Source organism: Cetorhinus maximus, chromosome 14, assembly GCF_964194155.1.
Source record: "Cetorhinus maximus chromosome 14, sCetMax3.hap1.1, whole genome shotgun sequence".
NCBI classification, from domain to species: Eukaryota; Metazoa; Chordata; class Chondrichthyes; order Lamniformes; family Cetorhinidae; genus Cetorhinus; species Cetorhinus maximus.
Window position 1 is genome coordinate 113,269,241 of NC_135892.1, and position 15,717 is coordinate 113,284,957.

The 15,717-nt window shown below is 46.3% G+C and overlaps 1 protein-coding gene across 4 annotated transcripts in view; it reads right to left on the bottom strand.

The window, feature by feature from the left end:
• Positions 1 to 15,717, bottom strand: part of phactr2 (phosphatase and actin regulator 2) — a 132,942-nt gene that overhangs the window by 48,683 nt on the left and 68,542 nt on the right. For all 4 annotated transcript variants that reach the window (XM_078557498.1, XM_078557497.1, XM_078557495.1 and 1 more), the window contains one exon: positions 5,238 to 5,318. In XM_078557498.1, coding sequence (XP_078413624.1) covers positions 5,238 to 5,318 — 81 coding nt within the window. The remainder of the gene's footprint in view (positions 1 to 5,237; positions 5,319 to 15,717) is intronic.

The window sequence follows — 15,717 nt, forward strand, 5'->3', positions numbered from 1 at the left end:
AGTGACGGGGAGTGGGGCTCGATGGGGGAGTGGGGCTCGATAGGGGAGTGGGGCTCGATGGGGAGTGGGGCTCGATGGGGAGTGACGGGGAGTGGGGCTCGATGGGGAGTGGGGCTTGATGGGGAGTGGGGCTCGATGGGGAATGGGGCTCGATGGGGAGTGATGGGGGAGTGATGGGGGAGTGGGGCTCGATGGGGAGTGACGGGGGAGTGGGGCTCGATGGGGAGTGACGGGGGAGTGGGGCTCGATGGGGAGTGAAGGGGAGTGGGGCTCGATGGGGAGTGACGGGGAGTGGGGCTTGATGGGGAGTGATGGGGGAGTGGGGCTCGATGGGGAGTGGGGCTCGATGGGGAGTGACGGGGGAGTGGGGCTCGATGGGGAGTGGGGCTCGATGGGGAGTGACGGGGGAGTGGGGCTCGATGGGGAGTGACGGGGGAGTGGGGCTCGATGGGGAGTGACGGGGGAGTGGGGCTCGATGGGGAGTGACGGAGGAGTGGTGCTCGATGGGGAGTGACGGGGGAGTGGTGCTCGATGGGGAGTGACGGTTGAGTGGGGCTCGATGGGGAGTGACGGGGGAGTGGGGCTCGATGGGGAGTGACGGGGGAGTGGGGCTCGATGGGGAGTGACGGGGGAGTGGTGCTCGATGGGGAGTGACGGTTGAGTGGGGCTCGATGGGGAGTGACGGGGGAGTGGGATTTGGTGCGAAATACAATCTGAGCAGCAGAGCTTTGGGCAACTGAAGTTTACAGGGAGTGGGAGGTCAAACAGGAGAGCGTTAGAATAGTCCAGTCTGGATATGACAAGGGATGAGTGTTTCAGCTGAGGCAGGGGAAGAGGGAGAGGGGTGATGTTCGAGTTGGAAATAGGTGGTCCTGGTGATGGAAAGTATATGCAAATGGAAATGGAGCTCGGAGTCAAAAAGGATGGTGGGATTGCCAACAGCCTGGTTAATCTTGTGACAGTGACCAGGGTTGGGATGGAGCCATTGATAAAGTTGAATTGATAAGTTTGTATTAGGATTCAAAGACAATTGACTGAATTGTCCTGGTTCTGTGATGGTTGGGATTGGAGGCCGGAGTGCCGGGAAAATGTGAGGGATCTGTTTGGGATATCTCCCTAATGCATTCCTCTTGTTGCAGAACAGCCCCAGGAGCAGACTAGTGTGACAGGATTGGCTGCACATTTCACAGAGGCAGACAGACAATTAGCCCCAGTGCCCGCTCATCACACCCCCCCTCCCCGCACCTTGCTGTGGGCAGAAGCCACCAGCTCCATGGAGGTAGCCTCCCTGAGTTTGTGGAGGGTAGGGCTTCCTCAGAGCTGGAGGCTCCATACCCCATTGTTGGGGCTGCGATTATGAAAGGCTTCATCGTGCCTGAGGCTGATCCGTTGGAGAGAGTTCCCCTCCACCTCGATGGACCTGCTGGCCTAGGTTTCTTTCTTTGAATGCGCAGCTCTGCAGCCCAGCGAGGGGGCCTCCATGTTGAGGCAATGTTGCAGCCAGTGACCTGTCTCAGCAGTGCCCACCTCTCCCTCTGATTGGGCCTGTGGCATCGAGAATCTGCCATGGGGAACCCATCGCCTTCTTGCCCGATGCTAATTGCCCTGTAAGTGGGAAATTAATGCTCGCTTAAAGGCCCCATCCCGCTGCTTCTGGTATCAACCTAGCGGCAGGCTGAGGAGTCTCCACACGGGGAGGCACCGAAACCAAGCCCTGTTGGATTTGTTGCAGGTTTCTGGTGGGTGGGCTTCCCTCTCTCATTCAAAGGCACAAAGTGACTGATGGAGGGAGCTGACATCAGTGGGGGGAGGCGTTTGGGGTGCACTGAGAGGCATCGGCCTTCCCTCTCCTCTGGCCCCCATCTAGCCAACGACTTCCTCCCCACGAACACCATCCCGCCCTCAATCGCCTGTGACCCGGGCTCCTTGTGGATCCTGGGTCTCTGGCGGGTGCATTGCCAGCAGCAGCCACCACTCCTGATGGCGCTGACGGGCAATGAAGAGCTGCCAGCCTCTGATTGGCCAGCAGTTTTCAGGGGTGGGACTTCCACCCCCGAGGTCCTAAATCCTGGGGAAGGCCTGATGCTGGCTCATTAAGTGCCTCTTGGGCACTTAATTCCAGTGGGCCATCCTTAATGGAAGCGATCGGAATTCCTGCCAATTCTTAAGCCAACGGGCAAGACCCTCATCGCCAACATTAAATTCTGTCCAATGTTTTCCACGTGGGGAAGACCAGAACTAGGGATCATCAAAGATCGTCACTAATAAATCCAATAGGAAATTCAGGAGAAACTTCTTTGCCCAGAGAGTGGGCAGAATGTGGAACTTGCAGCAATTGAGGTAAATAGGACAGATGTCTTTTCAGAGGAAGCTAGATAAATATATAGGGAGAAAAGAATAGAAGGATGTGTTAATAAGTTGAACTGAGGAAGAGTGGGACAAGGCACAGGAGCACCAGCTGAGACCATTTGGGCCAAAGGTTTGTTTCTGTGCTCTGTGCATAATTTTATGTAAAAACCCTGTTAACAGTCATATTGTCAAAGAGGATGTGCGGTTAGTGGGAGTGTTCGTAACCTGCATTCACATTCCCTCTGACACAGCTGACTTCCTCATTCAGTAACAGAAGAAAGTCCTGATCTTAATCCCCGTTCCCCATTCCGTGCAAAGTCAGAAATAAGTTCAACTAACTCAAATATGAAGGCAGTTCTGTCGCCAATTCCTCTTCACCCTTATGACTAAAATTCTAATTGAGAAATGTTTACATCTGTCCTGCCTCATTCTCTTCCAAGCTGGGTTCCTTGGACAGTTGGTGAGGGATTTCAATTGCAAACGCATACATTAATTTCTGGACCACTCTACCTTTTCTGGGAGGGGCAGTAATGTTGAGGTGGGGGTGTGGGGGCACAGAGCAGATTCATTCCCATGGTGTAAAGAGAAACACAGTTTAGTTAACTCGCGACAGACTTGTGGTATTCTGAGTCAGCCCCGCCTCAGAAGGTCACAACACAATGACCAAAAGTTCATCCATAGAATGATACAGCACAGGAGGAGGCCCTTCAGCCCATCGTGCCTGTGTTGGCTCTTTGCAAGAGCTATCTAATTAGCCCCATTTCATTGCTCTTTCCCTGTAACCCTGCAAATATTTCCATTTCACGTATTTATCCAACTTCCTTTGAATCTGCTTCCACTTCCCTTTCAGGCAGCTCATTCCAGATCATAATTCTCCGGTCAGGATTTTCTAGTCCCACCACTAGCGGGCATCAAAGTAAGTGGGACAGGAAAATTTGGAGAGCAGCCAAAGGTCAATCAGAGAGGTTGGGTGGTGCACGGGGCATTAGGGATACTGAAGATGAGGTGGGTACTGTAAGAGGATGAACATGTGCCTTGGGACATTTTCTATGTTAATTACATACTAGTGTTGCTGCTTTTAAACTGAGACCCTGTCTGCCCCCTCAGGCGAATATAAAATATTTCATGGCACTATTTCAGTGAAGAGTTGGGGGGAGGGGTGGGGGGTTTCTTCGAGTGTCAGTTCTGAAATTTTCAACTGTGTTTTCAAATCCCTCCATGGCCTACCCCTCCCTATCTCTGTAATTTCCTCCAGCCCTATAATCCTCCGATATCTCTGCGTTTCTCCAATTCTGGCTTCTTGTGCGTCCCCAATTTTAATTGCTCCACCATTGATGGCTCTGCCTTCAGTTACCTGGGCCCTACGCTCTGAAATTCTCACCCGAAACCTCTCCGTCTCTCTATCCCCCTTTAAGAGGTCCCTAAGAACCTACCTCTTTGATCAAGCATTTGGTTTCCTGTCCCAATATCTCCGTATGTAGCTTGGTGTCAAATTTTGTTTGATAATTCTCCTGTGAAGCACCTTGGGAGGTTTTGCTAAATTAAAGTCACTATATAAATGTAAGATGTTGTTATCGTTGTCCCAGTTTAACATGTATTCGCTCAGTTATCATCACTGAAACAGAGCCTTGCGCTGTTAATTTCATTGCTGTTTGTTGGAGCTTGCTGTATGCAAATTGATGTTTCCTAGATTACAGTAGTGACTAGGCTTCCACAGTACTGCACTAGCTGTAAAGGGTTTTTAGATTGATATGAGGCACTATATAAATGCAAGTCTTTTTTTATACCAAATGGGGTACCCACAAAAGAAAACTTTAGGCAGTAATAACCTCGGGAAGATTTACAAAAAAAAAGGAACTAATTTAACCAAACAACTGCATGCGTGCACAGTCCTTTAACACAGTCATTGTTGAAATCTTGGCTGTGTTACACTCCTACTGCAGCTCCTCTCCCGGGCTTATGCTAGCTGTGCAGTGTGGTTTCAGCCTCTGCCCGAGAACAGTCAGAGGGTTAAAAGGAGCAGGTTTATGAGAATCATTTTAACCAAAATTCACACGCTCAAGGAGAGGAAAGCTCTAGTGGTGCAGTTTATTTATTTATCTTCAAAAGGCAGAAAGCAAAGGAAAAAGGGCGTCACTTTCTGACTGTCTCAACTGTGAAAGAGAGGAAACTCAAACAGGAAACGTTGACCAATATTTACACAGAGGTGAAGTTCAGCGCCAAACAGCATAGAAAAGGTGTTGAACTCAGACTATCAGAGGAAGTGGAGTCGGTGGGGAGAGGGAGAGGCACTGAAATACAATAGTATTTCACAGATTGTTCCATACAACATCCATTTTTAGCCAATCTTCCTGACCAATCAATGTTTGTGAATGTTAGAGAAGGAAATGCTGATCGCTGTGTTATATAGTCATCTCCTGAAGATTCTGGGGGCGGAGGGTCACACACTGAGGTAGTCTGTCCCTTCTAGCTCACTTCAGCTTGCTAGGAAAGGCATTAGGCCTGTTGAAGGGTCATGAGGACTCGAAACGTCAACTGTGCTCTTCTCCGCTGATGCTGCCAGACCTGCTGAGTTTTTCCAGGTATTTCTGTTTCTGTTTTTGCCAGAGAGAACTCCCTTCTTTTCTTCAAAACACTGTCCTGGGATCTTTCAGATCCACCTGAAGGGACTGCTGGGGTCTTAGTTTAACATCTTATCCGGAAGATGGGTAATGGACCAAAACAACTGTCACACTTTATTGTCTTAAGTTTCCCAAGGCCACATTATTCACAAATGTTACCAAAGTGCACACATTGCTATCACATCTACTGTCTCACCAGCCTGAGGGGTTACCTCTGTGATGTTTAAACGCGTCTCCTTCTATTTGGCTGGCAACTGTGGGACTCACCCTGATCAGGAATCTCCTTCAGAACTCCTCTCCTTATCAGCTCTTCCCGACTCTGTCTGGTTGATATTTTCCTCTCCAACACTAGCATAAAGAGGGTGAAGGGAGAAAGAGAGAGAGAGAGAGTGATTTAAATGCAGCAAATTATTAATCCATAAGAGATATCTAGTTAACGTATATATTCAGGGATCTTCCCAAAACAGAAGTTTGTAACAGTGGCAAATATAATATCAGGAAAACTTCAATTCCAACGCACACACATTTTCACAAGCCCATCAAACTGAGGATGCTGTTGAAACATATCTTCATGCTCAGCAGACTGAAAGAAAGGAATTAATTTCCAGAGGAGCTGAGAGCACAGTGGGTTAATACCAGGACCTGAATCATAGCTAATCCAGACTGTTGAAATGAGAGGTCTCTCTTTACTGATCTATATGCAATCAGTTAGGCCAATCTCAATTTAATTCTTGAAAGAGAGAACCCCACAATACAATCTGACCCTAATTTAGCACAAAGTTCTGAATTTCACTCAACAGAAACCAACGAAAGGTTCTGGTGTGGGAGGGACAGATGTCACACTGATGCAGTAACGGGGAGACGTGGCAAATAGACATTCTTCTTAAAAATTCTTTCACGGGATGTGGGCATCACAGGCTGGGCCAGCATTTACTACCCATCCCTAATTGCCCTTGAGAAGGTGGTGGTGAGCTGCCTTCTTGAACCGCTGCAGTCCATGTGGTGTACATGTAGGTACACCCACAGTGCTGTTAGGGAGGGAGTTCCAGGATTTTGACCCAGCGACATTGAAAGAATTGCAATATATTTCCAAGTCAGGATGGTGAGTGACCTGGAGGGAAACTTGCATGTGGTGGTGTTCCCATGCATCTGCTGTCCTTGTCTTTCTAGGTGGTAGAGGTCAATGATTTGAAAGCTGCTGTTGAAGGAACCTTGATGAGTTTGTGCAGTGCATCTTATAGATGGTACACACTGCTGCCATTGTGTGTCAGTGGTGGAGGGAGTGAATGTTTAAGTTGGTGGACGGGATACTGATCAAGTGGACTGCTTTGTCCTGGATCGTGTCAGGCTTCTTGAGTGTTGTTGGAGCTGCACTCATCCAGGCAAGTGGGGAGTATTCCATCACACTCCTGACTTGTGCCTTGTAGATGGTGGACAGGCTTTGGGGAGTCAGGAGGTGAATTACTTGTCACAGAATTCCCAGCTCCTGACCTGCTCTCGTAGCCACAGTATTTATATGGCTAATCCAGTTCAGTTTCTGGTCAATAGTAACCTCCAGGATGTTGATAGTGGGGGATTCAGTGATTGTAATGTCATTGAATGTCACGGGGAGATGGTTAGATTTTTTCTTGTTGAAGATGGCCATTGCCTGGCATGTGTGTGGTGTAAATGTTACTTGCTTCTTATCAGCCCGAGCATGAATGTTGTCCAGGTCTTACTGCATATCAGCACGGACTGCTTCACTGGAGGAGTTGTGAATGCTGAACATTGTGCAATTATCCGTGAACATCCCCACTTTTGACCTTATGATGGAAGGAAGGTGAAGTAGCTGAAGATGGTTGGGCCGAGGACACTACCCTGAGGAACTCCTACAGCGATGACCTGGGAGGTGAGATGACTGACCTCCAACAACCACAACCTCAACCTTTGTGCTAGGTATGACTCCAACCAGCGGAGAGCTTTCCCCTTGATTCCCATTGACCCCAGTTTTGCTGGGGCTCATTGATGCCACACTCAGTCAAATACAGCCTTGACGTCAAGGGCAGTCACTCTCACCTCACCTCTGGAGTTCAGCTCTTTTGTTGATGTTTGGACCAAGGCTGTAATGAGATCGGGAGGCGAGTGTCCCTAGTGGAACCCAAACTGTGCATCAATGAGCAGGTTGTTGCTAAGTGTCACTTGATAGCACTGTCGATGACACTTTCCATCACTTTGCTGATGATGGAGAGTGGGCTGATGGGGTGGTAATTGGCTGGGTTGGATTTGTTCTGGTTTTTGTGGACAGGAAATACCTGGGCAATTTTCCACATAATTGGGGTAGACGCCTATGTTGTAGCTGTACTGGAACAGCTTGGCTAGGGGTGCGGCAAGTTCTTGAACACAAGTCTTCAGTACTATCGCCGGAATATTGTCAGGGCCCATAGCCTTTGCAGTATCCTGTGCCTTCAGCCGTTTCTTGATATCATATGGAGTGAATCGAATTGGCTGAAGACTAGCATCTGTGATGCTGGGGACCTCAGCAGGAGGCAGAGATGGATCATCCACTCAGTATTTCTGGCTGAAGATGGTTGCAAATGCTTCAGCCTTATCTGTTGCACTGATTTAGGAAAGTTATGAAAGATGTGGAGCAGTCCTGACAGTAAAGGACACTGATTTGATTTGGGGGGAATTTAACCCTCAGTTTATGGTACTATAGGGTGCATGACTTGGGAAACCTCATTACATTCAATAACAGTCTTTGCAACAACAGCAAAGCTTTCCATTTCACAAACTGAGCAGTTCTGTCTGTCAATCATGAGGTGACCCCAACAACCAACTGTGTGACTGTGTGTGAGAGAGAAAGAGTGTGCGAGAGAGGGTGAGTAAGAGAGAGATGGAGAGAGACAGTGTGAGTTAGAGAGTGAGAAAATGAGAGAATGAGTGAGTGAGTGAGTGAATGAGTGAAAGAGACTGAGTGATATGTAGAGTCGAGGAGAGACAGAGAGCGAGAGAGTTAACAAGAGAATGGGACAGAGAGCGGGAGGGAAAAAGTGAGGGAGGGAAAAAGAGACAGAGACAGAAAAAGACAGAGAAAGAGAGGGGCAGAACAAGATAGACACATAGTGAGAGAGCAAGAGAATGAAAGGGGGAGAGATAGGAAGAAAGGGAGAGAGGGAGAAAGTGAGGAAGAGAGCAAGTATCTGTGAGAGTGAGTTGTACCAATGTGATAGCTGCCAAGCTAACAGAAGGGTGTATACTTACACACAGCAAGATCCCACAAACTGCAATGAGATAAATTACTGAATAATTTTATCTAAGTGATGTTACTTGTGGGATAAATTTCGACTAGGCCACCCAGGATACCCCCCTACTCTTTGAAATAGTAGCGTGGAAGTTCTTATGTCCATCTGAGAGGACAGGCTGGGCAGTTTTTATGTCTAACCCTAAAAGATGGCACTTCCAACAATACGGCTCATCCTTGGTATGTACTGCACTGAGCCTGGATTACATGCTCTAGTCAGTAGAGTGAGGTTTGAACCCACAATCTCCTGATTTAGAAACAGAGAGTTACTTAGAGATCCAAACTCTGGCTATTGCAGATAGTGATGCAACCTTACAGTCTAACTTATTCACATTAAATGTGGCTCGTGGACAAGTTAAACTGGCATTGGCTGAGGTTGTATTATGTGGACCAGAGTCTGCAACCCTGTTTTCTGGCTCCAGCTTCCTCAAATAGTGACACTATCACAGGCCCATGGACTTGGTCTGCATATGGGCTGCTGGAGAGCTAGATTACATTGGGTCTGTACTCATTGGAGTTTAGAAGAATGAGAGGCGACCTTATTGAAACATATAAGATTCTTTGTGGCTTGACAGGGTAGATGCTGAGAGGTTGTTTCCCCTTGTAGGAGAGTTTAGGACCAGAGGGCATAATCTCAGGGTCGCCCATTTAAGATAGACAAGAGGAGGAATTTCTTCTCTCAGAGGGTAGTGAATCTGTGGGATTCTTTACTGCAGAGGGCTGTAGGGGTTGGGTCGTTAAGTATATTCAAGGCTGAGATGGACAGATTTTTAATCAGTAAGGGAATCAAGGGTTATGGGGAAAAGGCAGGAAAGTGGAGTTGAGGATTATCAGATCAGCCATGATCTCATTGAATAAGGAGCAGGCTCGATGGGCCGAATGGCCGACTTCTGCTCCTACGTCTTATGGCCTTATGAATAGTATAAACTCAAGAAGCTGGCTGAAGGTTTGTGGTCTCTCAGAGTCAGAACTAAACAAGTGACGCTAATGAATTGGCTATGTTCCCCCAGCAACCATCCCATTTATCCAGGGCACGACTGAAACTGTGATACTTAATGGAGCAGTTTGAGATGATCCATTTGTGGGATGAGATCTTAATCTGAGACCCCACTTGCCTATCCAAGCGGAAGGTGAGCGATCGCACACATTATCATGACAGCCACTCCCTGGTGCCTCCCTCAAAAAAACACAAACAAAAACTGGTCATTCGTGGGATCTTGCTGTGTAGTGACTCCTCTCCAAAGTCATTTCTTTGGACAAGAAGCACACTAGCACCATTCTAAAGCATTTCAGAAATGCAAGATTTCTTTTTCTTTTTGCTTACAGTTAACCCTTTAGCCTGTAATCCTGTTCCTAAGCAGATACTCAATGCACCCTTTTGTGAGGGTATTAATTAACGCAGCATTGACTGGCGTCCTATCAAAGGGAGTCTGTTCCATGTTTCCATGACTCTGTGTGGAAAGAAAGCTCCCTCTAATCCCTGGTCCTGCTCGATGATTGCCTAACTTTACATGGAAGCTGTTCAGTTCTGCATTTATAATTAAATAATTGACTAAAGTTCACATTATCTGCATCTTTCAGTGTCTGAAACATTCCAGTGAGAAAAAAGTGTCATTTTGTCAACAAGTCAAGACTGCAACAGAACACAAGGGGATACTGAGAAATGTGCAGAAAGGGCATGTCATTGGCAAATATATTTCAATATGAACAAATGTGAGGTTATGCATTTTGATAGGAAGAACAGGAAGCCACTGGCCGCTTAGGAAATAAGAGCAAAAATAGGTTAGAGGATCAAAACGATCGTTGGGTACAGATTCACAAATTATGAAGAGTAGCAACATTGGTTAATAAAACTACAAATAGTGCAAGCAAAGCACTGGTGTTTATTCCTAGAAGGATAGAATTGAAAGGCAGAGAAATTAAGTTAAACTTACACAGAATCTTGGTTAAATGACATTATTGTGCACAGTTTTGGTTATAAAAAAGGATATAGAGACACTGGAGAAGGCGTAAAATCGATTTACAAGGATGATAGGTGAACTGATAGATCATAATTATCAGAAAGGATCACACGGATTGGGGATCTTTTCTTTAGAAAAGAGAAGGCTGAGTGGTGACCTAATTGAGGTCTTTAAAATTATGAAGCTCTTTGCTAAGGTCGACCATTGGGAAGATGTGGAGTAGCAATCAAAGTGAGGCCAATTAAATATTTAACTACGACAACACAGCTTGCATTTATATGGAATAAAAACATAAAACTCTGGAAATACTCAGCAGGTCAGATGCATCTATGGAGAAAGAAACAGATTGAATGTTTCAGGTCGAGAGCCTTTAGTCGTTTGGTAGTACAGAACTTGATTATTGCTGAAAAAAGAGAATTTTTTTGTTGAAGCTTTTTGTCCTGCACTCATCAGGACAATTCGCAAGAAAATATTAATGTCGGGGCAACAACATATTTATACTGTTTGAGAAGAGAGTGCTGATTGGTTGGCAAGTGGACTCTGATTAGTAGAGGCATTGCCATGGAGAATGCACCAGTTGATGGTGACTGACAGTTAACTGCCAAGCATTGTTTGAAATTTAAACCAGGCACTTGAATCTGATTGGTCAAAACAGTGCCCTGCAGAATGAACCAGTGAATGTCTGTCACTTATTTTGTTTTGCTGAAACAGGCACAATGTGTGTACATGTTCTTTCTGTCTGCAAAGAACAGGGCCCTGTGTATTAATATAGGTGGCTTCTAGTGCACCCAAATGCCCCACACTGCAAGCCTGGCTGACAATCTTCAATTGGTTGTGAACGTAATTCTTAGCACACTGAGAATTATTTAGCAGATGTTGTCCAATCACAGAATCACACCTAATGTTGGACGTTGTGTTATGAGCTTTCCAAGCACGGGCTGGTTGGGTAGGGTCTGTATTCTGCCTGTTGTGAACAGTGGTTGTTTGATACATTCCACCAGTCTTTGTGACATTCGGCCTAGCATCACACTGGCACTGAAATTCATATACCACATCACTCATATGTGTGATAGGCAGAACGTCTTTTTGGCTTGACGGCAGTATCCTGTTAGTGGCGAATACCCCTCATGTTGCTACTGCCTTGTAGCAACATGAAAAAGCTTCACCTGTTGCTCAAAGTTTTGAGATACCTCGCCCTTCCAGAGTAATCTAATCACTTTCAGGGCTGAAAGTGATGGCCTTGCGCGATGTACAGTACGAAATGACCTGATCAGGGTAGCCATTATCCTGCAGAAAGTCTTTGATGTGCCTTTTTCAGCACCAAGCTTGCATGCTGAGCAAATGGCTCAGGCCCTATTTACGAGGTTATGCAACCTCCACCAATCAGAGCACCCTCTTCTCATACAGTATAAACATGTTGTTTCCTCCGACATTGGTATTTTCTTGTGAATTGTCCTGATGAGTGCAAGACAAAAAGCTTTGACAAAAAAATTCCCTGGCCGGGATTTTCTGGTCAGCTCGCCCACATGTAAAATGATGTGGGATGATGCCGGGCAGAACTCCCAAGGTCACCGCACCCCATTTAAATTTTCAGGTAGGCGGGGGCTCAGCAAAATCAGCTGTCCACCCACCAACCTGTCAATAGCCAATTGAAGCCATTGATAGAGTCATTAAACTAATTAATGGACCTGCCCATCCAACCTTAAGGTTGGCGGGCAGGCTGGGAGCCCTGGCGGGCATTAGAAAAAGTATGAAGCCTCATCCACGGGCAGGATGAGGTTTCATGTAGGTTTTTAAAAATTTAATTAAAGTGTATTTAAAAGTTATGGGCATGACTCAACTCATGTGACAGTGTCACATGAGAGGACATGTCAAGGGAATTTTTTTTTCTATTTTTAATAGAGCTGATCTCCCTGAGGCTGCACTTAGCCTCAGGGAGATGAGCGCGCTCTTTTGTGCGCATACGCGAAAGAGCCCACTCTCGGCTCAGGGAATACCCCCCCCGCCCGGCCTGCACAGGGAGCGCACAGCGCTTCCGTGTGGACATCACGCTGGGTGGGCCTTCATTGGCCCGCCCATGTAAAATGGTGCCTCGGAGGCGCGACTCCGCCCACTCGCCCTTTAACTTCCCTCCCCAATGGGGGGAAAATTCTGCCCTCTTTTTTTTCAGCAATACTTAATAACCTTTTATCAGAACTGTTGAATGATGAAGCATCATCAAACTAAAATGTTAACTCTGTCCCTCTCTCTACAAATGCTGTCTGACCTGCTGAGCCTTATCGGAATTTTATGTCGTCATTTCCGATTTCCAGCATCCACAGTTCTTACTCTTGGATTTATTTAGCACCTTTAAAGCAGTAAAATCTTCCAAGGTGCTTCATAGAAGCATTATCAAACAAAACCTGACACCAACCCCATAAGGAGACTTAGGACAGCTTGGTCAAAAAAGGTTTTTTTTAAGGATCGTCTTAAAGGAGGAAAGAGAAGCGGAGAAGCTGAGGGAGGGAATTCCAGAGATTAGAGCCCAAGCAAATGAAGACATGGTCATCACTAAAATTAGGGATGCTCAAGAGGCCAGAATTGGAGGATTGCAGATACCTCAGTGGGTTGGAGGGCTGCAGGAGATAACAGAGATGGAGAGGGGGGAATTGAAAAGGAGGATGAGAATTTTAAAATCATGGTATTGGTTACCCGGGAATCAATAATGTAGGTCAGTGAGCACAAGGATGATGGGAGAATGGAACTTGGTGCGAGTTAGGATGTGGGCAGCAGAGGTTTGGATGAACTCAAGTTTGCAAAGCATAGAAGGTGGGAGCCTGGCCAGGAGTTCATTGGAATAGTCAGAGCTAGAGGTAACAATGGTATGGATGAAGGTTTCAGCAGCAGATGAGTTGAGGCAGGATGGTAGGAATAGGTAGCCTTAGTGATATTGTAGATGTGAGGTCAGAAGGTCAGGGTGTCAAAAATGACACCAAGGTTGCGAACAGTCTGGTTCAGTCTCACTCAGCTGCCAGGGAAAGGGATGGATTGGCGATGAGGGAACAGAGCCAATGAGAATGGCTTTGGTCTTCCCAATCTTTAGCTAGAAGAAATTCTGTTCCTCTGGTACTCAGACAAGCACAACAGGTGGAGGGGCTGAGGGATGTTGTGGTGAAGTAGAGCTGGGTGAATACTGATGCTGCGTTTTTGGATGATGTTGCTGAGGGCTTGCATGTAGATAAAGCCATGACAGCAGAATTCATTCTAGGGAAGATCATAATCAAAGGAAAGTGGTGGCAGCTGTTATTTAGTCTCTAGAGAAATGAAAACATTGTTGTGTTCCGATTGCCTTGTGCTGCAATTATAAATGTGCAATTATTAAAATAGCAGTGGGAGGAGATTTGTAAGATGGTACTATGCTTGCTGTTAAAAGCGCACAGCATGATTCCAATTACAGTGCCTTTGAAGAATTAACAGAAGCAAGAATTTCATGGTTGCCGAATTGAAGGGTATGAAGGAGACCAAAATGTATCAACTCAAGCACATAAATTCCCCAGGCTGGACCGTGTGAGCATTGAGGACATGAACTTTGAAGGAAGTTAACAAGCATAGAGTGCATTGTCTAAGAAAGAATAAATAGGTGGAAGATGTTACATCTGGAAAGAAATGGGTTTTTAAAGGAGACTTTGTGACACATAATGTACAGAAGAAATCTTTCCCAGAGTGGTGAGATGAATTCAACCCCAATAAATCGCTGAGTTAATGGAAAATGTGTCAAAGTATAAGCCATCAACCAAAGCACGGACAGAGCAATTTGCAAAGTCAGAATTGAATCTATACAGTGCCCTATCACATCTCTCTGAAGGGTCACAGATTGCTCTGCATGAATTATTTTAAAATGCAGCAACTTGCTATGCAGCAATTCTGCTCTGCACAGTAATGAGATGATTGAGCAGCTAGATTGTTTATGGCAGTGATTGTTGGAGGGGGGTTATCTGAGGTAACTCCTGCTCTTCAATCATTGCAACAGGCCCTGTTTTGCTGGTCATCTAAGGAGCAGCATCTTCGACAATACAACACGTACAGGGAACTGAGCTCGAAACAGAGCAAATGGGCTAGAAATTGCTGTCATATAGGGTAAAACGGCTTGCCGTTATTTAACTGTAAATGGCATAGCAACTTCAAGGGATGGGAAGACGTCATTAAATTCAAAAATTGAGAAGTAGCTATCTGAGATTCGCTGCTCCATTGTTAGATTATTGGAAGCAGTTATGCTGTCTGCCTCACCATAGACATGAACTGAATGAGGTGGAGTTCCTATGCTTGCGCCATAGATACAAAGTAAACTTCGCAGAGCAAATTAGGTCAGTCATTTCAAGTATAAACAGCCTCACAGCTTCCATCCCCATGCAGCTAAAACACTGGCACTAGAGTACAATATGGAAAATTGCCCAGGTATGTCTTGTACACAAAAAGCAGGACAAATCCAATCCGGCCAATTACCTCCCCATCGCCCGCCTCTTGATCATCATGGAACTGATGGAAGGTGTCGTCAACAGTGCTATCAAGTGGCACATGCTTAGCAATAACCTGCTCACTGACTCTCAGTTTGGGTTCCGCTAGGGCCACTAGGCTCCTAACCACATTACTAATTTGATTCAAACATGGATAAAAGAACTGAACTCAAGAGATGAGGTGAGAGTGACTGCCCTTGATATCAAGGCCACATTTAACTCAGTGTAGCATCAAGGAGCCCTAGCAAAACTGGAGTCAATGGGAATCAGGGGGACAACTCTCCACTGGTTGGAGCCATACCTAACACGAAGGAAGATAGTTGTGGTTGTTGGAGGTCGATTATCTCATTCTCAGGACATCACTGCAGGAGTTCCCCAGGGTCGTGTCCTCAGCCCAACCATCTGCAGCTGCTTCATCAATGACTTTCCTTCCATCATAAGGTCAGAAGTGAGGATGTTCACTGATCATTGTTCAGCACCATTCATGACTCCTCAGATACTGAAGCAGTCCATGTCCATGTGCAACAAGACCTGGACAACATTCAGACTTGGGCTGATAAGTGCCAGGCAATGACCATCTCCAGCAAGAGAGAATCTAACCAACCCCCTTGATATTGAATGGCATTACCATTGCTGAATCCCCCATGATCATCATCCTGGGGGTTATCATTGACCAGAAACTGAACTGGACCAGCCATTTAAATACTGTGGCTACAAGAGCAGGTTAGAGGCTAGGAATCCTGTAGCAAGTAACTCATTTCCTGACTTCCCGAAGCCTGTCCACCATCTACAAGGCACAATTCAAAAGTGTGATGGAACACTCCCCACTTGCCTAGATAAGTGCAGCTCCAGCAATGCTCAAGAAGTTTGACACCATCAAATTGACAAACCAGTCCACTTGATTAGCACCCCATCCACTACTTTAAACATTCAATCTCTCCACCACCAATGCACAGTGGCAGCAGTGTGCACTGCAAGAACTCACGAAGGCTCCTCCAACAGCTTCCTCCAAC